The 13,684-nt window shown below is 39.5% G+C and overlaps 2 protein-coding genes and 1 pseudogene across 3 annotated transcripts in view; 2 read left to right on the top strand and 1 right to left on the bottom strand.

Moving 5' to 3' along the window:
* Positions 1–13,684, top strand: part of MND1 (meiotic nuclear divisions 1) — a 69,421-nt gene that overhangs the window by 15,175 nt on the left and 40,562 nt on the right. For both annotated transcript variants that reach the window (XM_075544794.1, XM_075544795.1), the window contains exons 3-4: positions 3,213–3,270; positions 8,044–8,192. In XM_075544794.1, coding sequence (XP_075400909.1) covers positions 3,213–3,270; positions 8,044–8,192 — 207 coding nt within the window. The remainder of the gene's footprint in view (positions 1–3,212; positions 3,271–8,043; positions 8,193–13,684) is intronic.
* LOC142442580 (peptidyl-prolyl cis-trans isomerase A pseudogene) lies at positions 4,410–4,813 on the bottom strand (annotated as a pseudogene).
* Positions 6,209–6,981, top strand: LOC142442579 (prothymosin alpha). The gene has a single exon (XM_075543677.1). It carries the CDS (start codon positions 6,385–6,387, stop codon positions 6,709–6,711), a length of 327 nt encoding a protein of 108 aa, XP_075399792.1. The 5' UTR covers positions 6,209–6,384; the 3' UTR covers positions 6,712–6,981.

Raw genomic sequence — 13,684 nt, 5'->3', positions numbered from 1 at the left:
AAGAACTTATAGACATGTTGTCAGGAGAGACCTGTCCCTGGGGAAGGACATCATGTGTGGTAAAGTGGAAGAGTAGCAAAAAGAGGAAGGCCCTCCCTCAAGGACCTGGATTGACAGAGTGGCTGCAACAGTAAGCTCAAGTATAGGGAACAATTGTGAGAATGGTGCAGGACTGAGCAGTAGGAGCAATTCCCAAAACAACCTGGAATTGCTCTGGGCAGAGCACAGCTTTCAGAGTATGCATTATTCAAGCTAGGCAAGCGTAGAGCAACTTGCTCTGAGTTAGTGCACCCCGTGGCGTCACCTGGGAAGGTTCTCTCTGGTCACAGTGAGTTTTGTCATAAAAGCAATTTCACTCAAGAACCTCATTTTTTTATGGCCAATTTAAGAGAAATTTTGTTTCCTACTCAAGAAAATTGCCACAGAAGCTGCTGTGATGTTGAACACACATGACAAGCACAGCGCTATGGGAAAAGCTCAAGTGTACGAGTGGTTTTCTTGTTTCATAAAAGGTGCAGTGTCAATGGATGACAGACCTCTCTCTGGGTATCTGTAGCTTCCCAAATGGATGAAAATGCTGGCTTGTAGTGCATTTTGAGTTCATTCCACCAGGTCAGACTGTTAATCAAGTTTTCTACTTAGAGGTTCTGAAAAGATTACATAACAGTGTGTGACCAAAAAGGCCTGATTTGTTTCAGCTGCGGCACAGGTTTTGCTACCACGACAATGTACCTGCTCATACAGCCATCTCAGTGCACCAGTTTTTGGCAAAAAACAGCATGCCTCTCTTGCCCCAGGCACCTGACTTACCTGACCTCCTTGTGACTTCTTTTTGTTTCCGTGAATGAAGAGAGACATGAAAGGACAGTGATTTGATGACATAGAAGAGGTGAAGGGAAAAAAAGAGGGAGGTGCTGTCAGCTATCCAAACAGATGAGTTTGAGAACTGTTTCCAAGATTAGAATCGCCAATTTGAGAAATGTATTAAGTGTAATGGAGAGTACTTAGAAGGTGATATGGTTGTTTTGTTTTAAAAAAATTAAATAGCTTTTGAGGGGAAACTCCACTGGGGGGATACCCCCTCATGTATCTTTTTGTTGTGCATATAGCATGACGATAGGTGAGAACCAACTCGACACCTAATAGCAGCAACAACATAGCGTTTCTGAAGAGCTAGAAGTATCTGTCCATCACTCCTTTACCAGGCCTGCTTTAGTGCTGGCTGTGATTAAGAGCTAGGATTTACTTGTGGCCACATGCTCTGTTGACTCAACTGACCGTAGAATAGTCAAGTCCTGGGGACATGTTTTGGCCTGCAATGTCAATAGTTCTAACCTAGCAGATGATGCTGTGTGCTGTTTCAAGGTTTGCAGCCGGGGAGATTCTAGGGAACAGGTCTCTGTGCTATAGAGTCACTGTAAGTCAAAATTTGATGTCAGGGAGGTGATGGATGGATTACTTTGTGGCACAGTAGCTTAAGCCTTGGCCTGTAGCTGATAACCCAGCAGCCACTCTGGGGGAGAGAGAGACTGTCTGCTCCCATAAAGATTCTCAAAAACCCAAAGGAGCGCTTCTCCCCCATCTTTTAGAGTCGCTGTGAGTTGGCAGTGTGAAGAGAAGAATGCCATTGCAAGGTCTTTTCACATAGCCCACTGGGGATGCCACTTGTAAACAGATCTATCCCTAAGTTCATCTTCTTTTCCCATGAACTCTAAATTATTTGCCAAGAATTTTGATTTATATGGTTTTTCTATTGCACTAGAAACTTAAGGCCAGCAATTTATTGCATGCTTTCTGTGTCCCTAAAGTATTGTTTTATCTTCAAACAGTTTATTCCCAGTCGTACACACATTGATCTCACACTCTCACTAACCCTAGTGGCTAAGTCTTTTGTTTCATTTACTACATCTGAAGTTTTGTGAGAAGAGAAAACATTTTTCTCAACATTTCATTATGAAAGAAATTTAAAATACAACAAAGAAACAGCATGACCAGAACAGAGTTAAAAGGCTGCTGACTCGTTAAGAAAAATGTAACCCGTGCCCCATTGGTTTGTAGAAATGGATGCAAGCCTAGCCATGTATGCTCTCACCAAAACACAAGAAAAAATAAGATACTGCAGAGAGAATTTTACATTCAGACCCGTATGGCCGCCATCTGGATTTTACCATTAGCTTTACTCTACTTGTCTTGTCACATATATAGTCATCTGTGTACTCCTGTATCCCATCAGTTGGTCTGGGTTGTTCAGATGCAGTTCAGAGTTCTTTATCATCATCCTGGTCCTATTCCTTGTCCGCTTTGTTTTCGTCCTTTAGTACTTGCCTTTTGAGTTTTTTAGGAGTATCTCTGGATAAGCAGTTTTTTTATTTTTATGAAGGTATTGCCCATCCTCTTGGAGTTGCTTTTTTAGATTTTTTGGGAAGAAATGGAGCTTACTAGGTTCCCATAGCAATAATCATAATAATTCTTTTCTAACTATCAAATAGTTTAGCCTACTCAAATATTTTACTCATGTTATCCAAATTCTTTTCACCATTTCAATACAGGCTTCATACAAGAAGAAAAGTGTACCTTAAATAGGTTTTTTCCCCAACCATAAATGTAAATATTTTATATGCATATCTTTCCATAACATTTTGTTTTGCATATGGTAGGCATACTACATATATACAAATGGCTGATAGGCAGCCATGAATTGCATAATCTTCCTATTGTTTAGGTATAACTCTTCCATGAAACCTTAAATGTAAACAATTCTTGACAGTTATTTATTTTGCTTTTAGAAATACTAAATCTGAAGTATGCTGTGTACCATTCAAAGCACTGTTTATGTGTTCTGAAAACCAAATTGTCAGAGAAGCTAGTTACCTCATGTTAACAAACCGTACACCATAACTTGTTTTTAATACTCCAGTGGGAAGCAGTTATTTATGTTCTGACCTCCAAGTATTTGGAAGAATTATGTTTTCAAGTAAAAGTATGACCATTTTACATTCCACTGAAGATATTAGATGATCATGAGGTTTCCTCTAGCTCAAAAGTTATTTAGTTATAAAAAAATATTTTGTTAATTAAAAATACTTAGATTCTATTGCATTGTTCATTTATAGGCCTAATTTAGTATATTTTCTGAACATTAGTGTGGAAATATAAACTAGAGAATATATACAAGTTTCTGACCATTTTTTAAAAATAACCTTTTCCAACAGAAAGATGTATTTCAACTTAAAGACATGGAGAAGATTGCCCCCAAAGAGAAAGGCATTAGTAAGTATCCAAGCCAATTGTGATTTTGGAGAAATGTTGTTCGTCTTTTTGCCACAGCTCTTTGTGGAGAAATAAAATATCTAGCGGTGAAGATTGTTTTTCAGAGGCTCTGAAAACTGTCTGTGAGCCATAGCCACAATTCTTTGTTTGGAATATCTGTTCTAGGAAAACTTAAATTGGTTATACACACACATATGCATGCATACTATATGCACATTTACTTATTTGTGGATATATGTTATTTCAATAGAAGCAAAAAATGCTCGTAAATGTAGTCTTTGATCAATTGAGACTTTTGGATCTTTACATGATGTACTTGTTTTCTGAGGATGCTGCGCCAGCATGTTTGGTGGATTAAAACAACATATTTATTCTCTCATTTTTCTGGAGTCTGGAAGCAGGAAATCAAAATGTGGGCAGGGCTGGTCCCTCTGAAAGCTCTGAGGGAGAATCTGTTCTCTGCTTCCCTTGGTTTGTAGACACATCCCTCCAACCTCTGTCTTCTCCCCTGAGTCTTCTATAGCACTGAGATTCCCAGTGATCTCATCTGGAGTAAGCTCTTTAGACCGGTACAGCACAGAAATAGCCCAAATAAGGGCCCCTTCACAGCTGTCAGGAAGTTAGGCCTTGGGTATATCTTTTTGCAGACCATTATTCAACCACTTCACTAGTCTACTTATTTCTTTAAACTGTTCAGATGATATAACTTATCCATTATTATTTTAACAAATTTGCAAACTGGAATTTATATAGAAAATAAAAATTGCTTACTGCCACTTTCTGAGATAACCACAGGTAGCCTTTGATGCCTCTTGTCTCAGTTCTCTCTGTGTCAGTCTGTGAACATCTGTCCATCTCTGAGACGGGAGCCTGCTGTTTACAAAATGTTATATGGTTTTAGGTCTGTGTGGTTTTTGTTTTTTTTATTGTTTTATCTTTTATTTCATAATCATAAACTTAACTCTGCTTTCCAGCTGGACTCAGGGAGATTAAGGAAAGTAGGAAACTCGAAGAACTGGAGTGAGAGCACAAGATGACACGATACTGCAAGCACACGGGGAATAGAAGGGTGGTTTCCCAAGCTACACAAGGAATGGTCTGGTGCTTAAGATAAAACAGAAAATCCTGATCACATTTAGTTAGAGTTGTCCACAGTCAGCAATGGTGATCTTCTTGCTGGTCTTGCCATTCTTGGAACCACAACGCTCCATGGCTTCCACAATGTTCATGCCTTCTTTCACCTTACCGAAGACCACGTGCTTGCCATCCAACCTTTCAGTCTTAGCGGTGCAGATAAAAAACTGGGAACCGTTCGTATTGGGTCCAGCATTTGCCATAGACAGGATGCCAGGACCTGTGTGCTTCAGGATGAAGTTCTCATCTTCAAATTTCTCTCCATAGATGGACTTGCCACCAGTGCCATTATGGCGTGTGAAGTCACCACCCTGGCACATAAACCCTGGAATGATTCTGTGGAAGCAGGAACCTTTGTAACCAAAACCTTTCTCCCCAGTGCTCAGAGCGCAGCAGTTTTCTGCTGTCTTTGGAACTTTGTCTGCAAACAGCTCAAAAGAAACTCGGCCGAGGGGCTTGCCGTCGGCGGCTATGTTGAAAAACACAGTAGGGTTGACCTTGGCTGGGCACAGCAGGACCAGACAAGACTACAGATTCAGGCGGCGGCGTCTGCAAAGCGGCCCTCTGTGTTTTTTTTATATGAAGTTATATCTATATTGACTCGCACGATTTGGGTTTTTAAAAGGAAACAGTCTGCAGCTTCTTTATTTCCTAATATTGTACGCTGTGGCATCCTTCCTTTACCTAGGGCTGAGCATTTCATTTGGTTCCACAGTTGGCCGCTCACCATAATGTTTTGATTAGCATGGCGTCCGTAAATGCCTGTCGGCATCTTGAATTACTTCATTAGGAAACGTCCCTAAAAATAGACTAGAGAACAGAGGTTGGTGTCGTTAGGTTGTCTAGATGTGTTCTTAAATTTCCTGCCTGAGAATCCTGCTAACCAGTTCCATCAAGCCTGCTCCAACCCTGGGCAACCCCCTAGGTTTTGGAGTAAAACTGCTCCGTGGACCTTGGATGGCTGCTTTCACTTAGCAGCCCAGGGCTTGCACTGCAGGCTCCTCCCAGGGACCCCTCCTTCCAGAAAGGGTCTTCCAGTAAAGATTCACACGTACTTCTTGAGACTGAATGTTTTCAATTTCAGAATTCTATGAAATGCAATAGATAAAGAGTTGGCATCTTATTTTCGTTTCTGCTGCTTTACAAGTGGCCTTGAATGTTTTTTGTTTCTCTTAGTTTTATTTCTTTATTAAGTTTAATTTTTTTCAAAAAGACTTATGTGATATTTGGTGGCATTTTAGTCTAGGAAAAATGAAAATGGGCATTAGGGTTTTAAAATTTCACATTATTTCTTAAAAGTTTTTTTTGCTTTTATTTGTTTTAACATATTTCCATACCACTAAATATCTTTAGTACCATAAATTTAACAATTACATAGTATTCAATTACAGTAATAGGCTTTTTAAAAATCCAGTTATTGAGTTGGTTTATATTTTTTGTTTTTTGCTGTTGAAAAGTGTATTGGCAATCATTCCTGTCTATATCAAGCATTATTGTCTTTAGCTGAATACATAAAAGTAGAAATTCTACCTTCAAAAGTGTGCGTATTTATATGGCTAAAGTTTTATTTACATACTGCCAAACTTCTCTCCTTTTGAAAGTATTTGGACATGAATCCTGTAGTATGCATCCCAGTGTTTTTCAATTTGGTAGTCAAGAAATCTGATGATTGTTTTATTTTGCATTTATTTGATTAGTAGAGGGGTTGAACATCTTCCTCATTTAGTAACCACATGTGTTAGTTCAGGTACACTAGAGAAACAAATGCATAGACACTTGTGTATAAGAAAGAAGTCTACCCCACTGGCTGCTCTGAAAAGCCATCTTTGCATTGTTCCCGGGTTCCGCTCGCCGCAGCCACCTCCGCCGCGCGCCTCCTCCTCCGCCGCCGCCGCCGCGGACTCGGGCAGCTCCCTCGCCAGAGTCCCCGAACTCGCGCTCTTTGTCGTCCGCCGTTCCGGATCACCAGCGTGCCCCACCATGTCAGACGCGGCCGTGGACACCAGCTCCGAGATCACCACCAAGGACTTAAAGGAGAAGAAGGAGGTTGTGGAGGAGGCGGAGAATGGGAGAGAGGCCCCCGCTAACGGCAACGCTAATGAGGAAAATGGGGAACAGGAGGCTGACAACGAGGTAGATGAAGAAGAGGAAGAAGGTGGGGAAGAGGAGGATGAAGAGGAGGAAGGTGATGGTGAAGAAGAGGATGAGGATGAGGAGGCTGAGGCAGCTACAGGCAAACGGGCAGCTGAAGATGATGAGGATGACGATGTGGATACCAAGAAGCAGAAGACTGACGAGGACGACTAGACAGCAAAAGGAAAAGTTCAACTTACAACAACAAAACAAAAACACAAAGGCCACCGTGACCTATTCACCCTCCACTTCCTGTCTCAGAATCTAAACGTGGTCACCTTCGAGTAAGAGTCCCGCCCCACCCACCTCGGGCTGCACCACTGCAGACACGCGCTCACCACCACCCCACCAAAACGACACCGTGAATTTGCAACAGGGGAGGCAAAAATAACCAAAACTTCCCGGGCCCTGCTTTTTTTCTTAAAAGTACTTTAAAAAGGAAAATTTGTTTGTATTTTTTATTTACATTTTATATTTTTGTACATATTGTTAGGGGTCAGACATTTTTAATAATCTCGGATGACCAAGCCAGCCTTTGGAGCGTTCTCTGTCCTACGTCTGACTCTACTTGTGGTGTGACCATGTTCATTATCTCAAAGGAGAAAAAAAACCTTGTAAAAAAAGCAAAAACAACAACAAAAAAATACAATCTTATTCCGAGCATTCCAGTAACTGTTTTTGTGTATGTACTTAGCTGTACTATAAGTAGTTGGTTTGTATGAGATGGTTAAAAAGGCCAAAGATAAAAGGTTTCTTCTTTTTTTTCTTTTTTTTTTTGTCTATGAAGTTGCTGTTTATTTTTTTTTTGGCCTGTTTGACGTATGTGTGAAGCAATGTTGTCCAACAATAAACCGGAATTTTATTTTGCTGAGTTCTAAAAAAAAAAAAAAAAAAAAAGAAAGAAGTCTATATACAAAGGCAATTGAATATTGAGAAAATATCAAGTCCAGCCCATATCAAGTACATAAGTATGATATTGGACCTTATGTCCGATACCAATCTGTAAAGTCCTCTTCTGACTCTGAAACACATGCAGTGACTTATCCACGTGGCTTCTCCAGCTCTGTGCACTAGCATATTTACACGTCTTGTCAGCTGCTATGTCTCCCAGGGTGTGAGCAGAGAGAAGAATGTCTCCACTTCCAAAGAGGAATACAGGAGTTCCCAGAATCCTTAGGAGAAGGCCATGCCTGCACAGAGGCTTTATTGGCTTTGATCTGATTGACAGCTTAGACTCCACCCCTTCACTCTTAATCCTCAAATTGACACCAGATTGTATAACTTCCACCCCACACGTATGTATTTTGTAAATGCCTATGGGTATCTTTGGATTGTTTCTCTCTGACAAAATTGCACTTTTATCCTCACTTTTTATTTCTAAGAGCTTCTTTTAATTTATTAGTTCTTGCTCTGTGGTATTTTTTGCGAATGTTTCCTCATTATTTGCCATTTAGTTTTATTTCTGGTGTCTCCTAACTTGACATATTTTGAAATTATCTCCCTTAGCGGCTATGTCAGTAAAAGAAGTCCTTCAGAGCTTAGTGGATGATGGTATGGTTGACTGTGAGAGGATTGGAACATCGAATTACTATTGGGCTTTTCCAAGTAAAGCTCTTCATGCAAGGAAGCGTAAATTGGAGATTCTGGAATCTCAGGTAAGCCGCTGTCATGAAAAAATAGATTTGCATTGTAGCAAAAAGATGTGTTTGACTTAAACTCCTTTTTGTGTAGTGGTTTCTCAAATTTTTAATATGCATTCTTTGACTCAAAGTCTAAAGATGATCAGTATCTCTACCCTTCACCCAGATAGTATAAGGAATGGTAGAAATTTTTTATTTCCCTACCTTCCATGATAACAGTTTTCTAATCATTTAGGTCCATCTTGTTTTTAATTCCCTCCCCCATTAGTCATTATTTTTATTGCTTCTATTAATACATGTTTAGATTTACTGGCAGCAGCAGTTCTACCCTGTCCTGTAGAGTTGCTATGAGTCAGAGCCAGCAACTCCATGGCGGTGAGTTTAGTTTGGGTTGGTCTCGTTTTTTTCACAACTGTGTTCTATTGCCCTCTGCTTCATAAGTCCCTAACCTGTCCATATTCTCCTCTGAGAGTTTTTTACTTAAAGATTTCTACTCTGACCTATAGAGTTTCCAAGGCTTTAATCTTTAGGAAAGCAGATTCCCCTATCACAAGGTTGGATATATGGTACACGCACACTCCAGGGGAATGGATAACAGAAATGTGGGTGAAGGGAGACAACAGATGGTGTAAGATACGAAGTAACAAAAATAACATAATTGATGACTCATTCATGAGGGAGGGAGGGGAAAAAGAGGAGCTGATAGCAAAGGCTCGAGTAGTTTTGGATATGATTTGGAAATGATGGCAACATATGTACAAATATGTTTAATACAATTGAATGATGAATTGTTAAACGATTTGTAAGAGCCCCACAATAAAATGATTAATAAAAAATTATAAGCTATTCTAGCTGCATAGTGCTATTTGAAATGTTCACATATTTAAGTTCTCCGTGTGTTTCTCCTTACAGGGAACTTAACAAACATCTTTTGGTTACATGTCAGGATTCAATAAGTTTAAATGACTTACAAAAAAAAATAGTTGCACTCTTGGAAAATCACAAGGGAAGTTCTACCCTGCCTTATAGGATCACTATGTGTTGCCATCAACTTGATGGCAGTGAGATTTGTTCCATTAATTTGGGGGCTCATTTAGAGAGGGATATTGAAATCTCTGACAATAATAGTTGACTTGTCGATTTGTTTTTGCCTTATTGGTAAATCACATCAAAGGTACCTAAACATTTAGAGTCATGTTCCTTCAATAATTGTTTTCCTTATTATGAATTGGCCTTTTTTTTCTGACTTGGCTTATTTTTTTATTTTTTAAATCATTTTATTGGGGGCTTATACAACTCTTATCACAATCCATACATTCCATCCATTGTGTCCAGTACATTTGTACATTTGTTGCTATCATCATTCTCAAAACATTTTCTTTCTACTTGAGCCCTTATTATTAGCGCCTCATTTTCCCCCCTCCCTCTCTCACGAACCCTTGATAATTTATAAATTATTATTAGTTTGTCATATCTTACACTGTCCGACGTCTCCCTTCACCCACTTTGCTGTTGTCCGTCCCCCAGGGAGGGGGTTATATGTAGATCTTTAAATTGACCTTCTTTAACCCAGGTAATATTCTTTGTTCTGAAATCTACTTTTTTGATATTATCATAGGAGCTTCAGCTTTCCTATGATTACTGTTAGCATGTTACATCATTTTCCCATCCTTTTACTTTTCACTTTTTGTGTTTTTTATCTATAAAATATCTCTTTAAGGGACTAGATGAAGTAGTTTCAAAAAGTTCTTGAGAAATGGCATTAAAAGATGATGAATTTTTGTGTAAATTTTTGAAGGCCCCTTAGATAGTTTCAAGCATTTATGGAAGTAAACAAGAAGTTCTTCCTCGAACCTAAAATTCAACTTCACATCATTGTGTGTTTATTCTGGATAACTAAGTACAGGACATTCTAATTTTACTACTCTGGAACTCTGGGATTAAGCTTGTATGATGAGGGGTTGACAAGTAGGCCAAACCCTGAAGAGTTACCACATGAGCTACTTACTGTCAATATGCTCCTTGGAAAGTTGGCATCCAGTGCATCTTGTGACACGTTCCTGTGTCTCCTCCTCAGCTTACAGACTGGAGGTCAAAGGTTAATTTCACACACCTGCTTTAAGTCAGAGGTCAGGTTAGAAGTAAATATTGGCAGGAGGCCCTGTGTCCTAAGCACCAGGTAGTAAATTAAAGAAGGGAACTAGGATGTAGCATCTGCAGCCCCTGGAAGCTGCTATTAATCACTCTTTTTTAATTGGTGGGGGTGGGGTGCTCAATGTTTTTTCAGTGCCATTTCACTGACCTAAGCCTACTATATTCTTTTACTGAAAGGGAGACAAGTCAGTATTACACTCTGTATTCAACCATGACTGAAGATTGCTTTTCATCTTAAGGAAGCAATATGGCTTAATGGAAGGAGAGAAGAATAAGAAAAAAATCCCTGCAGTTAGTTGATTCTCACTCATCAACCCTATAGAGCAGGTAGAATTGTCCCTGTGCGTTTCCAAGATGATAAATTTTCATGAGAGTAGAAAGCCTCATCTTTCTCTTGAGCAGCTGGTGGTCCCAAACTGCCAACTTTACAGCCTAACACAATCACCATGCCAGCAGGGTTCCTACATAGTAAGAAATCAAACATGGGTTGAAGTCACAAGGCAACGTCCCACTTCTTATTAAATATATCTATTCTTTGAAAAACTTAATTTCTTTAAAGCCTCAGTTTCCCAATTTATAAAAGAGATTCTTCCAAAGAAATGTGGGGAGGATGAAGAGGTATGTATACACATAGCCTTCTTGGTACAGGTAGTGAAGAAACGCATGGAAGGCCTCGCTGGTCTCTCTGGCTTCCTTATTGCCACAGGGCAGTTAGAAATGCCTTCACCTTCCATCTCTACCATTCTGACACCAACTCTCCCTCCCACAGCACACTACCAATATATTTGGTTTGATAAGTCATTGCAGTGGCCACCCAGAACTCGGACAATATTCACAAAGACATCTGTTAGGAAAGTTAACGAGTTACCACAAGTCAGTATCAGTAAACCATAAGGATACAGTCATTGGCTCCCAGCAGCACCCCTCCTCAGCAAGTAGCCAAGTCTCTCCAGTCATCAGCCTCACAGCCACATGATCTCTTGGTCTCTCCCTCCATGGGCCAGGAAGCCAGCCCACTGCTCTGCCTCATAGTCTTAGCATTGCACCTCTGTTGTGTCACATGGTCTCCTTGTCTTGGCCTCTGGTCTCAACTGGGCACCTTTGCCCTCTCCTATGGTCTGCATACCACAGCCTCTGGTGCCTTTGGTATCTGCTTCAACCACGTCCAGCAGAGATCTCAGTGTGTTCCACTGATGGCTCTTCTTCCTGTGGTCCTGGGACTTCTGTGTCTTCCTGCTTCTGAGATGGCTCATTGCTCTACAGAGGTGTAGTTTTTGTCTTTTAGCAGATAGTAACCCCAAGGAAGCAAAGGGGATGACTTTTAGTTCACATCCTCTACTATGGTGGAGTCTTATCCCACCTTAAACTCTATACGTTAGCCAAACATAGAACTCCCTCAAAAATAACTACAGGCAGAAGCTAAAATTTATAAAACTCACTTGGGAAAAAGTGGTTTGAAGGACCATATTCATTTACTACCTCCACATAGTTTCTGTGGTGGCCCTAAATTCAACATAATACTAACCCAAGGGCATATTTTAAACTTATTTGTTTGGTCGGGAGGGCTCTGTGCTAAAACATTTGATCAGATTATGAAATGTAAAGTTATGAGATAATAAATACAAATTTAATTTTTAAATTACACAAATTTAAATTTTAATTTAAAAATCATTTTCAAAAGTAAAAGTCAGGGCCTATGTTTTACCAAAAAATGGGAATGACATTAGTAAGAATGTGGGGAAACTTGAACCCTCTTCTGTTTCTGATGAGGTTAAAACAGTACATCCACTGTATTGAGCAGCTCCCCAAGGAAAATCTAATAAGCTACCATATAACTTAGCAATTCCGCTCTCAGGTAGGTGTTTACCCAAAAGACTTGAAAGGAGCCAAGCAAACAGAAAACTGCCCACTAATCTTCATTGCAACACTATTCACCTAGGCAAAAGGTAGAAAAACCCAAATGCATTCATCAATAGCTGACTGGGTGAGCAAAATGTGATATACACGTGCAGGAGACTATCACTCTGCCAGATGTAGAAGCCTTACTGATACATACAACCACAAAGGTGAACCCTAAAAACATTATTCTGAATAAAGTAAGTTAATCAGAAAGGAGTAATATTGCATGTGATCTCTTTAATACTAATTACTGTGCATAACAATCAGAGTTTAATAACGGTTCCCAGGGGCAGGGAGAATCGTTGTTTAGGACCCCTTTTGTTTTGGTGAATGGTACTGAGAAGTTTGGGGACAGATAATGGTGATGGCATAATGGGTGTCACTGAAATGTACATGGGAAACAATGTTGAGTTAGCCAATGTGTTGTAGCTATTACTCAAAAAATAAAAACATACACTTTTGTTAAGGTAAGATAAATGCACATGAAAAGAAAATGATGGGTTAAAGTGCTATTTAACTAGTTGCTTGAGTGCTGGAGCTAGAAAATGCTGTAAGAAATGGTGGGATTTATGTAAAGATAGAAGGCATTCAAATCATGTTGGCTTGAGCCAGATTGCAAATTCAAGGTTGCTCTGAAGAACTAGCTCATTCAACATATTGCCCAAGTAAAATACTGACCTCCTTTGAGTTTCTTGCTAATTACTTCCAGACTAGAGGGGGGTTGGGTGGGTACTGAATTTTCTCGTTTTCTTCATTCTGCCAGTGATTCCAATTATGTGCAGGAATGTACTTGTCTCTCAAGAATGGACATTCTTAGAGTAGATTTGAAAATTCAATCAGGAAGCACATTTTTCCCCCTCCTTTGCCTTTAGGTTATATGTGCTGATTATTGTAAAGGCAGTCTAAAAGTCTTATGGTTATAATTTATGATTCCCTTTCTAAGATAGCAAATAAACCAACGAGTATGTATGGGTAGTATTAACTGCTTCTAGAGATATTTACTATATGCTTGGTTCTCTGTGTATACTGTGCTATGTTTTTGAGTACTTTAAAAATAATAGACTATAAAGCGGCTTCTAAACCCTTTTTGAATTAAAAGCGAATTAATTTTCCAGTTGACTCTTTGAAGCCTCCTCACATGTGGTTTATGTTCAGAGAATTTCCACTTGACTTAGTAAGACAAGGTAAATAAATAAATTTGCTAGTGAGAATTAATGTATAATCACTGCCAAATACTACAGTCGATGGGTTCCTTTATATGCGTTTGCGGTTGGCAAAGGTTTTCTAAGAGTGCATAGTTAGGCAGACATCTTAGAAAGTACTGTTTGTAGCTCAAATGTGATTAGATAGATGGAAGATAGATGAGAGATATTCCTGGCAGGGTTTAAAGGAAACCATTGATGATGATGGTCTTGTTCGATGCTTTCAGTTGTTTCTGGCTTATATGTACCCTC

The sequence above is a fragment of the Tenrec ecaudatus genome, chromosome 3 (assembly GCF_050624435.1).
Source record: "Tenrec ecaudatus isolate mTenEca1 chromosome 3, mTenEca1.hap1, whole genome shotgun sequence".
NCBI lineage: Eukaryota > Metazoa > Chordata > Mammalia > Afrosoricida > Tenrecidae > Tenrec > Tenrec ecaudatus.
This window is presented reverse-complemented; position numbering and strand designations above follow the sequence as displayed.